Source organism: Plectropomus leopardus, chromosome 9, assembly GCF_026936395.1.
Source record: "Plectropomus leopardus strain MGB_pleo_1.0 chromosome 9, ASM2693639v1, whole genome shotgun sequence".
NCBI lineage: Eukaryota > Metazoa > Chordata > Actinopteri > Perciformes > Serranidae > Plectropomus > Plectropomus leopardus.
In genome coordinates, this window is record NC_142184.1 from 17,465,299 (window position 1) to 17,479,619 (window position 14,321).

The window sequence follows — 14,321 nt, forward strand, 5'->3', positions numbered from 1 at the left end:
TTCTGTCCATGCCATGCATGTATGTGTGTGAACGTTTCCTGAAAGCATATGGATATGGAGAAAACAGAACAGTACCAATGGGGATCATTTAAAAGACATTTAAAAAAAGGCAGAATGGAGCAAATAGATGATATAGTGAAAAGAATTCTCCACATGTATTTAATGGCCTCACAGAGCACCACTGTCTACAACAATGCCTCTGTTAAAGGTACAATATTTTCCACCAGTGTCTTGCTTGTTTTTGTCTGAAACTTTTGACTCCGTCCTCTAGTGCCATCTATTGGCTGTATCTATGAATTGGCTGTGTCCATAAAGAATGCATGGAAGTATGAGGGCAGCGATGTTAACGTGTAAAACAGACATATCTATTTTTGTACATAAAGGGAGCAAACATGAGCTTTTAGTCAATCTCATATCCATGGATAGAACTGAAGTGCTCAAAACAGTAGAGTCACAGTCTACAATAATGTCATCGTTGATATTTTCAGTACATATTTTAACATTTACAGATGTGCTCCTGCTAAGCTACCTCATGATGCATGCCTATATCTAGAGACTTTTCAAACATTTTGTTGTGCTCCATATGCTGTATCTCCGATATGCAGGAGCCAATTTGTGCATATGGTTCATCTGGTGGGTTTGTCATGATGGGAAAGAGGCATTTGTTCAGATTGGCTAGTGCTAATAGTTAACAGACACTCCTTGGGGTTTTTTCTAATGACAGACTTAAGCAGTACTACATGTACAGTCCCAGACCTATAGAGCTGACAATAAATTTCTCAATGTGCATGTGTTTGTGCGCGCTCACTTGATGATGTTTAAACGAGTGGCCTCAGCTGTTTCAACAAGTTAAACAATCTTCGCAAACACAGCAGACAGAGAGGAGTAAAGACCAAGCGAAAGAGGGAGAGAGAAAGATAATTCTAGGGTACAAACTTCCTCTGGGATATTTTTCTCAGAGAAGAAAGAATTCATCAGTGTAACGCTCTATTTTTTTTTCAACATTGTACTTAGAAAAAAAAATTGAGATGTTTGGTGGTCTCATAAAATCGCAGCCATACAGAGGGAGACGGTAATTTTATAATGATAATGACTGAACTCCAAACTCTACATGACGGACGCCCCAGGGAGGCAACTGATAGATTCAAACCACAGAAAAGCAGGCAGCAGAGGAACCAGGGGGGTGATGAAGGGATGAGAGCGGAAGAGGGCACAGATTGGTTCTGCTTCAGCTAGATTGTGACCCTAACCACATTTTCTGTATTGACTTACCTTTTCCTTTAGTTTACAAAGCTACCCATGCACAGTGATCTCACATCTGACCCTGTGTGATTGTCAGTGTCCAATCTTTTGGTACCACTGGATGTTAAAAGGTTATAACTTTCCTTGGTTTTTATACTATGTTCATATTTTGACATCTGCTTTATCTATTTGTCTCAACTTCTAGATGCCAGCAAAAGTCGATGGGCTACCAGCAGGAAGCCCCATGGTAGGCTCTGTTATTTTGTGTTTGTGTGTGAGCAAAGGCCATTTTAGGACATCTCAGACCCTCTTAGCTCTATGTTGCCAAACTTGGCTTAACATGGATCTGTCTGAGCTGCATTTTGTCACGCTTAGCTCAACATTCATCAGCCCTATCCTTCCTTTGTCATTTTCTGCTGTACTTTTTTGTACTTAGTTTTGCTTGGTCAGCCGCATCTGCACTGTCAGTCTCATGTGTGGTTTGTAAGATTCAGGTGTGCTTTATTAGGCTAAGCTTTACTCGTACTGGGTTCACACTGGACGCTGAAGTGCCTCGATAAATTAACTGCCGCGCAGCTGCTCATCAGCAAGCGATTCTCCTTTTCAGCTCCTTTCTAATCATACAGAGAGCTGTGTCCTTGTCTCTCTGTCCCTACTTGCTTGTGTGTCTCTGGCTGTGTGTCTGTGTCTATAGGTGAGTGTGTGTGTGCACCTCTGTGTGCCTGTCTGTCTCTGTGTGTTTGCTTTTCACTCTCCCTCTCTGTTTAGACAAAACTGACAAGCATTATGGAGGCACTGGATGCATATTCTATCGTTTATCATAACTGGATCATGTATGTCATATCTAATATATCCCTTATATCATTCATAATAGAGTATTTAATGTGTTTTCCTGCCAGATCTGCTCACTGCTGAAAAAATAGACCAATCCGGGCTTGGTGCCCGTGGCGTGTCCAGTGTGAACAGTCTGACTGCTCAACAAGGGTGCCGAAAGCAAGTGGCTGGCGCTCCACATAAAATTGTAGTTCTATGTGTCCAGTCTGTGTCTAGTGTGAACCCACTGTCATTCAGCTTCAGCTGGCCTTTTGCCAGGTTCATCTGTACTTTCAGCATAATTCTAATGAAAGCATGCTTACAGTTAGTAATGTAGCATTTGCATAATGCTAACTTAATTCTGTCATACCAAAACACTGTTCCATTTAAAGCTTATTACTTTTTGATATATGCAATGTCACATTTTTATGATTATAGCATATATTTATTCACTAGTTAACTAAGTTAATTCTTATGTTGCTAAAATTATCCAAAGGTTATAATCTACAGGGCAAGAGAGTATCAGTGCCTGGAACCTTTAAGGTATATACTGAAATAACCCAGAAATAAGTGATATTAATACTTTTTCATTCAAACAATGCCTGCATATGATCCTTTTTGCACCGGAGGTCTGATCCCAAAACATCCTGAATCCCCACTGGATCAGCAATCTTTGTTTTGCCGCCATCTTCGGAGCCTCTCCCCTCCTGGTAAACAGTCAGTCTAAGGTCTGCACTAAAACAGCATCAGCATCAAATATCCACTCTGCTCTTAAATCTGTTAATAATCATAGGTAATGTTTGTTGTGTGATGCTAACAGTTAACCCTGTCATTGGTGCCCCTGGCATGGAGCTCACACTCCTGCAGCAGAGGCTACAACCCATACAATCTGTGGTGTGATGATGTCAGGCGCAATGTATTTGATGGAGCTGGCAGTTCAGTGGGCCAAGATACCACCAAAATATTAAGTATGGCTATACTAAACACATCTTTCATATTAAGGGTATCAACTTATGTATTCTATTGGTATCAGTATCACTTAAAGGGTACTGGTATTGGTAATAATATCATACTTTTCAAACAATACCCAGACCTACTAATCTGTAGCTGGTTCATGAGGAGTTCGGGAGAATAATATGTTATTTGCTGACAAAGGAGGGCTAGGGCTAATGGATGTTGAAGTAAGTTTGACAAATCAGCGCTTTCTCATCACGACTCATCAAATACTGATGCGTGGACAGTGGCCCTCGACAGCAGTTGTTGATGCATGGAGGCACCATTGAGTGGCGGTATGAGTCGCACTGAGCTGTATCAGTATTAGATGCTATGAGCCACTGTTGAGGGTAAAGAGCAAGAAAGTCCGAGTAGGGAAGGCGGAAGTAATGGTGGATAGGTCAAACAAACACAGGACTCTCATGTAGGATACAAATGGTTGTGTCCCATGTAAAACCAAAAGTCATCAATGAGTTATTTCAACAATGTAGTGCAGTATATTATGTGACATTATGTTTGTAAAATGCACTCATTTTAACCCAGATTTTTAAGCCTAATTGCATACTTTTGTTGCCTAAACCTAAGAAAGTAAAATTAAAAACTAATTAAACTTACATTGGAAGTTTAACTTTAAACAAAAATGTATGCACGTGGAAGTGGAAACTGTACATTTTCTGTGAACATGGAAGTGTATTCTGAAAAGACAAAATGCATGTAACAGGCGGTAATTGTCCCAGAGCTTCCAAAAGTGATGCTGGAGGGGTTCCTAGAGCATCATAGTTTGAGGTGTTGGGCCACTGACAGAGCATTGGTATGTGACGAGTTGAGAGTGAGAATATCTTTGACAAATTGAAGCTGAGCCAGAGTTGTCCTGAACCTTTCACTATATATCTGCTATCATACTACCTCAATAATGCATTATGCTGTATATTGTGGTTATCTCTAATGTATCCACTCCCACTGTGTGTCCTGCCTTCCCTCCAAAGACCCAAGCCACGGAAGATGTCCTTCGGAAGTGTCCAGACATCACAGATCGTCTGAGGTTGCTTGAGCAAGAGGTGGCTCGCAACAAAGAGGAATCAGGAAAGTCAAAAGCGGAGGTGGAGAGGCTAATGGCAGCTCTGAGGGATGCTGAGATGGACAAATCCTGCAAGGACAAGAAAATCGCTGATCTTGAAAGGTGAGGTTCAAAAACTCAGTGACATTCAAATCCATCACAAGACAGCATCTCTGTGTCCTCAGAGAGCAGTGTCCTTCCAAGTGACCGGATCTTTGTAAGATCTTAAGTCATTCCTAAGTGCTCTATTTATAAAGGAGTAATCCACGAGACATAAACTGTCTAGATTGTGTCCTCCCAGCACTTGAAACCACTTCCACACTGTCATGCTTTTTGCCTGATGTCATCATACTCTAGAAATGCACTGTGACCAATGTTCATGTGTTGTTTTTAATTATTTGGCTTCGTGTCTTATCATTTGTTTCTGTGTATCAACGTCTGCAGACCTGGGTAAGTAGTTCTTGGAGTGCCTGTTAAAGGAATATCATCATTATACCGCAAACACTGTCCGTAGCCATCACTCTTGACATCATGCCATGACAGTTGGGTTGATTTGAAACTTTCCCAGGTATAAAGTTGGACATTAAGGCATTTTGGCTCCAATCTGATTCCCAAGGAGCTCAGATTTGACTATCCCAGTGAGACAGTAAATGTACAATGCATTTACAGCAAACAATCTTGGTTAGTCATTCTTGTCAATAACACAATGAGAGACTTTATATGTTTTCCTAACTCACTGGAGACGTATAGCCTCTCTGTTGTGTCAACTTCTGCAAAGCTTCTTCACATTTCATTGTTACCATGAGTGGTATTGTGTGTGTTTTTCCTCATATCATACTGTGTTTTCACACTTGTGTCTGTAAACTCAACAGGTGAGTAGTTTTCTTTCTGTCTTTGCATTACTGTAAATGCATACAGCGAATATTGTGTGTATGTGTGTGTGCGCCTGTGTGTTTTTCAGTTTGCCAGGAAGGCAGCTAGCAGCATGCCAGTGGGAGGTGGTGTATCCAACCCAGACACTGGCTGTTTATACTGCTCTGTTTATTACTGGCGCAGTGCTACTCAATTATCATCTGATTTATGGATTGGCATGGTGTGTGTATGTACCCAAATGAGTGGTTGTTTAGTGCCAACACACACTGTATGAGGGTGTATTTACTTCGTGTGTGTGTGTGCAAGTGCAGGGGTGAAAAAGAGGCAAAGAAAGAGGGATGTTTTTGTGTCTGTAGTGCATCTGAACATGGAGTGGTTATAGTTAGTTGTGTGCTGTTTGGCATGTCTGTATATGTAGATCTATAGTGGGTGGTTTGTCTGTTGGTGTATCGCCAACTGCAAAGAAAATGCCATGAGCATGAAAAAGGTACGTGAAAGCACAATTTTTTAACACGCTGGCTCCATCAGGTGTGTCAACGCTAGCTTTGGTTCTGAATGGCTTAAAATGCATCTGGATGGGCTGCACGTACTGAATCCAACAGTTTCCTGCCTCATTCATTACCCGTTTTACAGACTCTCCACTCTGGCATGGAAACTGTGTGCTGACTCAAACTGTGTGGGAACACATGAGCATCAAGTATAATAGGGATCCAGTAGCTCCCGCAGAGTTTGTTCACACAGTCTGCTCTCTGTTTGAATGTGTTTGTGCATGCCTCATGCAACTTATACATGTGTCTGCTACTCACATGCAGCCATCACCAGAGTGTGCACATGCACATGTGTGTGTTTAACTGTATGCCGTATGTGGGATAGGAGTGTTTTGGATCATGCATTGAGCGAGTTTCTTTGCCCTCAGCTCGTCCATCTTATGCGCCTGCTGTCTCATTAGTGTCAGTCAGTCACTCCAATCGGTGTGACCCCTCCCCTCTGGCCCAGTAGACAGGTCAGAGGTCACATGCAGGTCAGCTGCAGGTTATCATAGGAGGTTCCACTTTAATCTTGTGTTGTAAACATGTATAGAATAGAAAATAATAAAAGCAAATTAAAATGTGCATGATAGAGAATTGTGGTTTGTAATTTCAATCTTGTCACCTTATTTGTGAAAATTCTGATTTAACAAAGACATTAAAGGGATTGTATGGATCTTTCGAAGTAGGGTCTTATGAGGTACTTATTGCCAGTGTATCACGTACAGTAGTTATTGGTCTTTACACCTCCAGTTTGGAGAAGTAGGCTTGAGTCTGACACGGAAACTAAGCAATGTACTGCTGACGAGCGAGGCAGCAGCAAAATATATTTAGCCACCTAAAAAAATCTAAATTAATCAAATTAGTTTTAGTGCATGCTACTTTGCAGTCAGACAGCAATTTCCAACAGGTAAAACTGTTTAATATGCTCTCTTCAAAGCCAGACTCCATTGAGATAACCATTGCTGAACACAGGAGCAGCTCTTATACTCCTGCCTTGGTGAGGTACTTTTTTTGCTATTGTGTGACTTTTGCATTTATAAAACCTTTGTTCGCATTCATCAAAGTCACGCAAAAACATAAACTAACTACCTGATCGAGGCAGTGGTAGACCAATGGCTTCTGTGTTAAGCAAGTCAAACTTATTGCTTACAAAATAACTGTCATTGGAGCCTGGTGGCTTTGACAAAAGCATAGATGGGAAACTGAAGCCACTTTCCTGTTGGAACGGGATATCAGATCAAAAGGTAAAGCAGTGAAAATACTCTCAGTATAACATACACTTAAACCGATATTGATTATTTTAAGTGGGATTTTTTTTGAGGTAGTTAAATTGCTTTTTTTTGCTGCCCCCTATCCACAGCAGTACATGGCACTCCTGTCACTTCTCCAAACTGTCGACGGACTTCCACTATATGTAGTACACTGACTATGGATAAGTGCCCATAAACCCACTTTAAAAAATTCAGAACTGTTCCTTTAAATATAAAACCAGACACAAGAATTTTTGCATATGCGTGTGCCTGCGCACATGTGTTATGTGACAGCATGGGCGGACAAGTGTGTCCGCGTGCTGATTGGACTTCTGTGTAAGACAGTACGAGATGTGTCTGGGCAGAGGATGAATGTCTATTTAATCAGAGTGTTTCTGTTGGAACTCCGTCAGATGGCCTATTAACCACTATCTGGAGAGATGGAGAGAGAGCAACAGATGAGGAAAGAGACACTTTCTCATCCAGTTGGCAGTGCAGCAGAGAGAGTCAAAGATAAATGTAGCCAGCAGGTCATTGTAATAAATACCTTCCAGTACAGCGGATACTCACTCACAGCTATTTCACAGCTTAGTTCTCCCGGTGATCTACTGTAAGCAATCAGTGATAACATTAGGCAGTTTATTGTTGGTGTTTTATTTACTGTCATGTGTGTAGGTGTAAATCCCAGCTAATCTGCCTAAGTGATCAGAGACACTGAACAGGCTTTGTGGAAAGCATCTGTATCAGCTGTTAACACTAATGCTAATAGTTGGATTTGTTAAGTGGAGCTCTGGAAGCCATGGTTACTGATCTCTTGGAGCAGTTTGGGCACATATGGTGGACTAAAATGGAAAAATGAATACATTTCATAGTATGACATACTAGGAGTGAATCATTCTAATCTTTTCCCTATGCATTCAATTAAGTAGCTTTTTTTGTGTGCCATGCATCATGTTTCTACACTTAATATAGTGAATAACATGGTATTAAATGTCTTAAAGTACAGGAGAATGAGCGAATAGTTTATTTGAAACATAACTTTAAAACATCAACAGTAAGTTTACATATTTAAAAGATTGTTACTTGCAAACATCTGCAGTTATTTAAGTTATAAGTTGTGGCAAATGTTGTTCTAACATGGGAATTAGCAGAGGTGTGGACTTGAGTCACCTGACTTGGACTTGAGTCAGACTTAAGTCACAAATGTGATGACTTAAGACTTGAAAAAGTCAGTAAAGATTAGGACTTCGACTTGGACTTTAACACCAATGACTTGTGACTTCGCTTGGACTTGGGGCTTTTGACTTGAAAGTACTCGATACCTTCCCCCAAGGCCAAAGACTAAAAAGTATCTTATCTAAATCATTTATCACAAACCAATTTATTTTCTGTATCAACTAATGTTAAAGCTACCCATTCTCAGCAAGTCCAACAGCATCAAGCAAGAGAGAACCATGAAGAACTGTCCTTTAATGTAATGGTATTTTATTTAGACAGAGTCAATGCATGATAAAACATTAACCTTGTATGAAACAAGAAGAGATGCATTGTACCAGAATTTAGCAAAACTGCCATTTCTGCCTATAGTCCTTAGGAAGGTAGATGGAACAATAATTTGATGTAAATAGATTACAAAACACCAGGTCATACAATTTTACAAACATTGTCATCCCCATATCCCAACCCATCGAATCATCACAAATTTATGCAACATTGCAGCGATAAGATGATCAGGGCACAGTCATTCCCAACTAGTTTGCTCCCCTCCCACCCCCCAACATTCATAAATATGTGCAAAATATAAACTTAATATAAAACAAATAAAATAGGTACAATGGTGCACAAGTATATGACAGTGACAGTGATACTGATATGTTTTTTTGTCGTGGATAGAATAATTCAAGTAGTCTTCAGGCTGTTTTAGATACCTGAGACCAACTTGTCATGCCATACAAAAATGTGGAAGAATCATTGTATTTGATGCCTCAACAGTAAGAGAGTTTCTTATGTGTCTAAAGTTTGCAAAATTAAGTTTTAGTGTGTTATGCAGCTTTTTAACATGATTTTTAAAACTAAGAGTTGGATTAAGGGTAACACCCAAATCTTTGAATTCATCCACATTTTTGATTCTTTGCCTGTTTACTAAGATGTCAGGACAGTCCCTAAGTTTACACTGGTTTGCAGAAAACATTAGTACAGTCTTTTCAACATTTAAAGAAGACAGGAGTTATATAGCCATTCAACAACCTTTCCTGACGTTATTGACGAGCGCCAGTTAGGAAAAGTGAAACCAACGATAATTTTATTTGTCATACAAAAACTGTGGTGGTCATTAAAAAAGAAATTGTAATATGTTAAACATGTGGGTAGCAAATTACAGATTGAGGTGCAACATCTTCCAACTTTGTTTGACATTTGAAGTTGCTCAAGGAATGGAAAGTCAACGCTAATATTAACATAATTATCGCGTTAATTATGGTACTGGTTAATATTGTGAAATTCTATGAAAATGCAATGTCAGCACTACTTTTTTATGATAAATTTCAGTCACACTTGTTTTAATAAACTTGATTCCACACATACAACTTTTCAAAAGCATTCGTGATTGTAAATTTAATATATTATTACTCAATTGTTAAAGCATCACTGCATTTAGTGAAGAGCACATTATGACTTCATGACTTAAAACTCAAAGTTTAGGACTTGAGTGCAGGGACTTAAGCCTTGCATGAGACTTGCAAAACAATGACTTGGTGTGACCTCTGGAAAATAAAAAGATGCTTTATATTTTATATGTTGGGTGAATATAAAGCCTTATTTCTTTTTCCTTTACTCCTTCCTTCGTGGTTGTATATCAGTAATAGTGAAATTAATGTGTATAGTTCCTATTGCTGTTACAGTTTTTATGTTTTTGTGGTGATGTGGGAGCTAAAGTTTGAGAAATAAATCAGCCTCCCAGTCTCAGCATATCACAGCTATTGACGTTGTAAGCACTCTGGTATGTAAGGGGGGGTTTCAGGAAAAGGGAGGTGTGTCTGTGCGTGTGTATAGGCTATATATATGTGAACGTACTGTATGTGTGTGAGTGTGTGTCTAGAGGACAGCATGTTGGTAGTGGAATTGTCGAGTCTTTTAGCTGGTAGCAGTGTTGTAATCAAGTCACCAACTTTCAAGTCCGAGTTAAGTCTTTAGTCCCCAGTGTTCAAGTCTGGGTCCAAGTCCCAGTGACCAAAGAAGAATCTGAGTCGAGTCTGTGTTGAGTCACCATTACTTGAGTCATAGTCCTGAGTCTGAGTCGAGTCTGTGTTGAGTCACCGTTGCCTGACTCAAAGTCCCGAGTCCAAGTCATCATCATGCACCCTTAAAGAGCTGGTATACAAATAAATGGTCTACCTTAAATAAAAATGACACTGCTGGCACCATTCCAAAGGGAGATTTCTTTAAATTTTACTTATGTGCTTTATGCCACCTTCAATTATATAAACATCCTAACAATAAAATAGTGAAAACCCTAATGCCCCATTAGGGACCTTAGGGGCCTTCCAGAGTCTATTTGTTGATAACTGATTGTGGTAAGGGTTTGTATTTTGTTGTTCAGGTGTTGTTTTGTTTCAAGCAATCTTTCTTATAGCTAAAAAGGTGTATGGATAATACTGCCGTTATTAATTGCTTAGTTCGAACCACTGCTGACTAGTTGTGGCACCTTTAAGATATTAATCTGATGGTTTTAATACATTTTTGGACCATCAGACAGTTGTTTGTGTGTTTACTGTTGCAGACTCAATTAAATATCAATATCTTAAATTTTTAAGACCTATTACACATAGAAGTTGTCTGAGTCTTCATCCAACTTCTCTGAGTCCAAGTCTGAGTCATCAGTGTGCGAGTCCAAGTCAAATCACGAGACCAGAGAATATGGACTCAGACTTAAGTACCACATTACCACCTGGTGGGAATCTACGATAGTTGATTAACAAATATTAAAACACACACAAACAAGATAAAGACACATACTGTATATCACTTTTGAACTTTCAACCTTTTGACCATGATCAAACTCCAGATGTTAAGAGCTTCAGTCTTTTAAAAGCTAACATTCTGAATGCATGCATGCTAATGCATGAATAACCTCAAAAAGTCTGTGTATAATATTTCTGCATAAAAATATTTGTAAACAGTGTGTATCTGCAGATGTCCATGGTTGTTAAACTGCCATTTTAGCTTTGAAAATGACCCATCAACTTCTTGTCGTACTGCAAAAATATAGACAAGTTGCACCTGTGCCAGAGAGAAGGTATTTCATAGCACACATGTTAAATACAAATATACCCTACTAATACTGAATCAGGCTACATCTTCTCAGATTTAAATGTATAGACACATGAGCAGACTAACCCTTTCTTTCTTTTTAACCTTGTTTCAGTTTCTCCTTGTCATACACACACAGACAATATTTAAAGACAACAGGAAAATGGTATTTGCATTGCGATAAGACATGTCTTAGCACCATAAAGCATCTATCATTAATAAACAGACTTGTTCTGTTTAGATCTCTCAGCACTGCACCAGACAAGCCCTTCAGATAAAACTTCAGACTCTAGTGTTGACCCAACTGCCTCACACTCTACTTTCACAGTCCCCTTGTTTCTTCTCCTTCTCTCCTTATCCTGTGCCCTTCCTCGTTTTGCACTACAGGGAACATTTATTTAATTCAGATCATATCTGCCTCTTATTCCATATATTGTGCAGCCGTGAGTAGTAACTGCCCTGTCCTTGTCTGCTTGAAATCAGAGGATTTTGTTCCACTCTGTTGTTTATTAAAAGAGAAGAGGAGGAGACAGAGTTTAAATTAAGAGTTATGAAGGGGAGATAAAAATCTGGGTTTTTTTCTTAAAAGGTTATTGCTCCTTTTTAACCTTTATTTACCCAGGAAAAGTCAACTGAGAATGCATACTCTTTTCCAGCAACACCCTACTTAATATTCGCAGTTTCCCACATTCAGTTCTGGGAGCGTCCCAGTGCGACCGCAGCTTCCTGATGTTGGCCACTCAGCAGCTCCACTGGAGCCATGCAGTTACTCTTTAGCCTTACTTCCACCAAGCAATCCAGCTCAGTTCAATTCAGTACTCATTATAATAGTTATTTTTGTGTTTCCATTGTGAAAAGCTGTGGATTGTATCAATAGAATCATTTCATTCTGTTCTGTTTTTTCATCATGCCTTGTTGAGATATTGCGCCCACTGTAAAATCTGTCAAGTTGATATTACTTGAAAAAAAATCTAGGAAACCAATTGCCTTGTAAAGTTTAAGCAAACTATTAGCCTTACTTGATGTTTACTCTATATCTAATTGTAAAGGTTACTCAAAATGTACTTCATTTTGTGAAATTGTTGCAACTTAAAAAGGACAAGTCTAATTAAATGAATGAAGGTATCTCTGAAGTTTTAGCAATTTCAGTAAACAAAGTTTACTGAGCCATATATTTGTATTCTGCTGGTTGCAAACTAGTCAGTCATATTTGTATGTTCTTGAAACATGATGACAACACAGAACTCGCAGATCTAACACCATCATTGGTATAATCCTCTTTGTCATGAACAAGGTAAATCTAACTTTACTTTCCTTTAATTGTTAACACTAACAAAGAACAAGGCAATTTCACTTGTCATTTTTAAGTTGCCATAACTTCACAAAAATAAGTAAAGGCAGCTAAATTCTAAGTAAACTTACAAAATTAGATATGAAGTACATAACAAAAATTAGGACTAAAAGTCATATTTACTTAGATTTTTTAAGGCAATCTGTTTCCAAGTTTATCTTAAATAAAATCAACGTGTCAGATTTTAGAGTTCACTGATCTAATACTAAAAGGAGGAGGTAATAGCACTGCAGTCTGTTGAGTTTATATACATTAGTTTACAGTTAGTCAATAATGTTTTCACTTTGCCTCCAAAGAAAGCGCTCTGTATGACAGATTTCTTATACGGAGAGATATATAATTAATGATTTTTTATTATTGAGTTGTAGTTACTGAGCAGACCATAACTTATTATAAATAAATAATCCAAATAGCCCACACAAATATAGTCATGGTGCTCAAAAACTACCATGATATTTCTAAATTGGTACTTCCAATTTTCTACAGCACTATCATCATTATAGTAACCCACATCAGTATTTGTATTTGTTCATATAATTTAACTATTAATACCCATCGTAGTATACACTATATACATATGTTTCTAATAAAGTGGAAATGTGGTTTATGTGCCTTGCTGAAGAGCACATCAGATGGAGCCTCTGAGGGAGCAGCATTCATTTGTTTGATTTTTCTCAGTGCCCTTCTAAACTGGAAGTGAGTTCTCCTAGACAAAAAAAGTGAGAGACAATCAGAAAGAGGAAAAGAATGTTAAAAAGATCATGAAAAAAAGAGAGGGGATGAGATAAAGAAAAAAAGATGGAAATATGTATAGAGATTTAAAGGGAAAAAAAACCCAAACAATTGAATTGTGCCTTGACAACCAGAAATTAAGCGGAGCTGCTTATGTTGGAAGGCGGATGTGTGGAAGTCTCCAGGTGAAAGAAGCGAGAGGAAATGTGAAAAATTACTTATTACGCTCAGTTTAGGAAATGACTGGATTCATGTACAGTGCGCTCTCTCTCTCTCTGTGTCTCTCAGTCTCTCACTTCATCTTTCTAAGAAATGTCACAGCAATAAAATACTATTTTCCGCCCATGAATTTACTCATTTCGGTACTCAACAAATCACAGCTCTCCTTCACATTTTCCACTAACATGCAGCCCAGCCCGTCCACTCCTTATTCACACTATCCATACCCTCATTTGCCTTCACTTTGGTCAAAACACTTACTTCATTTCGCACTGATGGGTTGATGGGGGTATATCAGCTATCAAAAGGGACCAGCGTGTCGGCTGGTTTATACACCTGTGCCAGTAGTGGCTGTGTGTGATAGCTGATATGCCCTCATGGCAAGTTTGTTCTCCATGGACATGCCTCTGAGCTTATGAAAACACACACACAGACGTCAAAGATCAGAGTATAAACAGATTCCTCTCCTCCTGGCTGTGTAAATATGCGCGCACATGTATTTCATTCATAATGGTAACAGAATTTATTGATAATCTTTATTTAACAAACCCATTTCAAAACCCACTCATAAAAATGATAAAACACTGATAAAATAAACAGCAGAGCCACTGGAAAAGAAATAAAGAAGAAATCCAGAGACATAAAAAGACAGGTCTAATAAACTGACTAACACTGTGTTTTTGTAAAATAGGAGTAATATTAGATATGAATACCGAAATATAAAGTTCTCCCATCCTGCTCTGTCTTGTCTTATTATAACAAATATTTCCTTAAATATAATTTGAAATTTACTATGTTGTGTGTCTGTGTGGTAAGGCAAGTGTGTATTAAATTTATTTTATCATCTTGTTAGGTATGTTTCACATTAATTACACACCAACACCACTCATAAAAGCTGACACACACACCATTATAAGGGCTGTGACAGCAAATATTTGCCCATATGTGGGGGC

General features: G+C 38.6%; 1 protein-coding gene across 4 annotated transcripts in view; it reads left to right on the forward strand.

Annotated features, from left to right (window-relative positions):
• Positions 1 to 14,321, forward strand: part of LOC121946446 (ERC protein 2) — a 191,855-nt gene that overhangs the window by 80,188 nt on the left and 97,346 nt on the right. For all 4 annotated transcript variants that reach the window (XM_088082112.1, XM_088082109.1, XM_088082111.1 and 1 more), the window contains 2 exons: positions 1,448 to 1,489; positions 4,035 to 4,228. In XM_088082112.1, the coding sequence (XP_087938238.1) occupies positions 1,448 to 1,489; positions 4,035 to 4,228 (236 nt within the window). The remainder of the gene's footprint in view (positions 1 to 1,447; positions 1,490 to 4,034; positions 4,229 to 14,321) is intronic.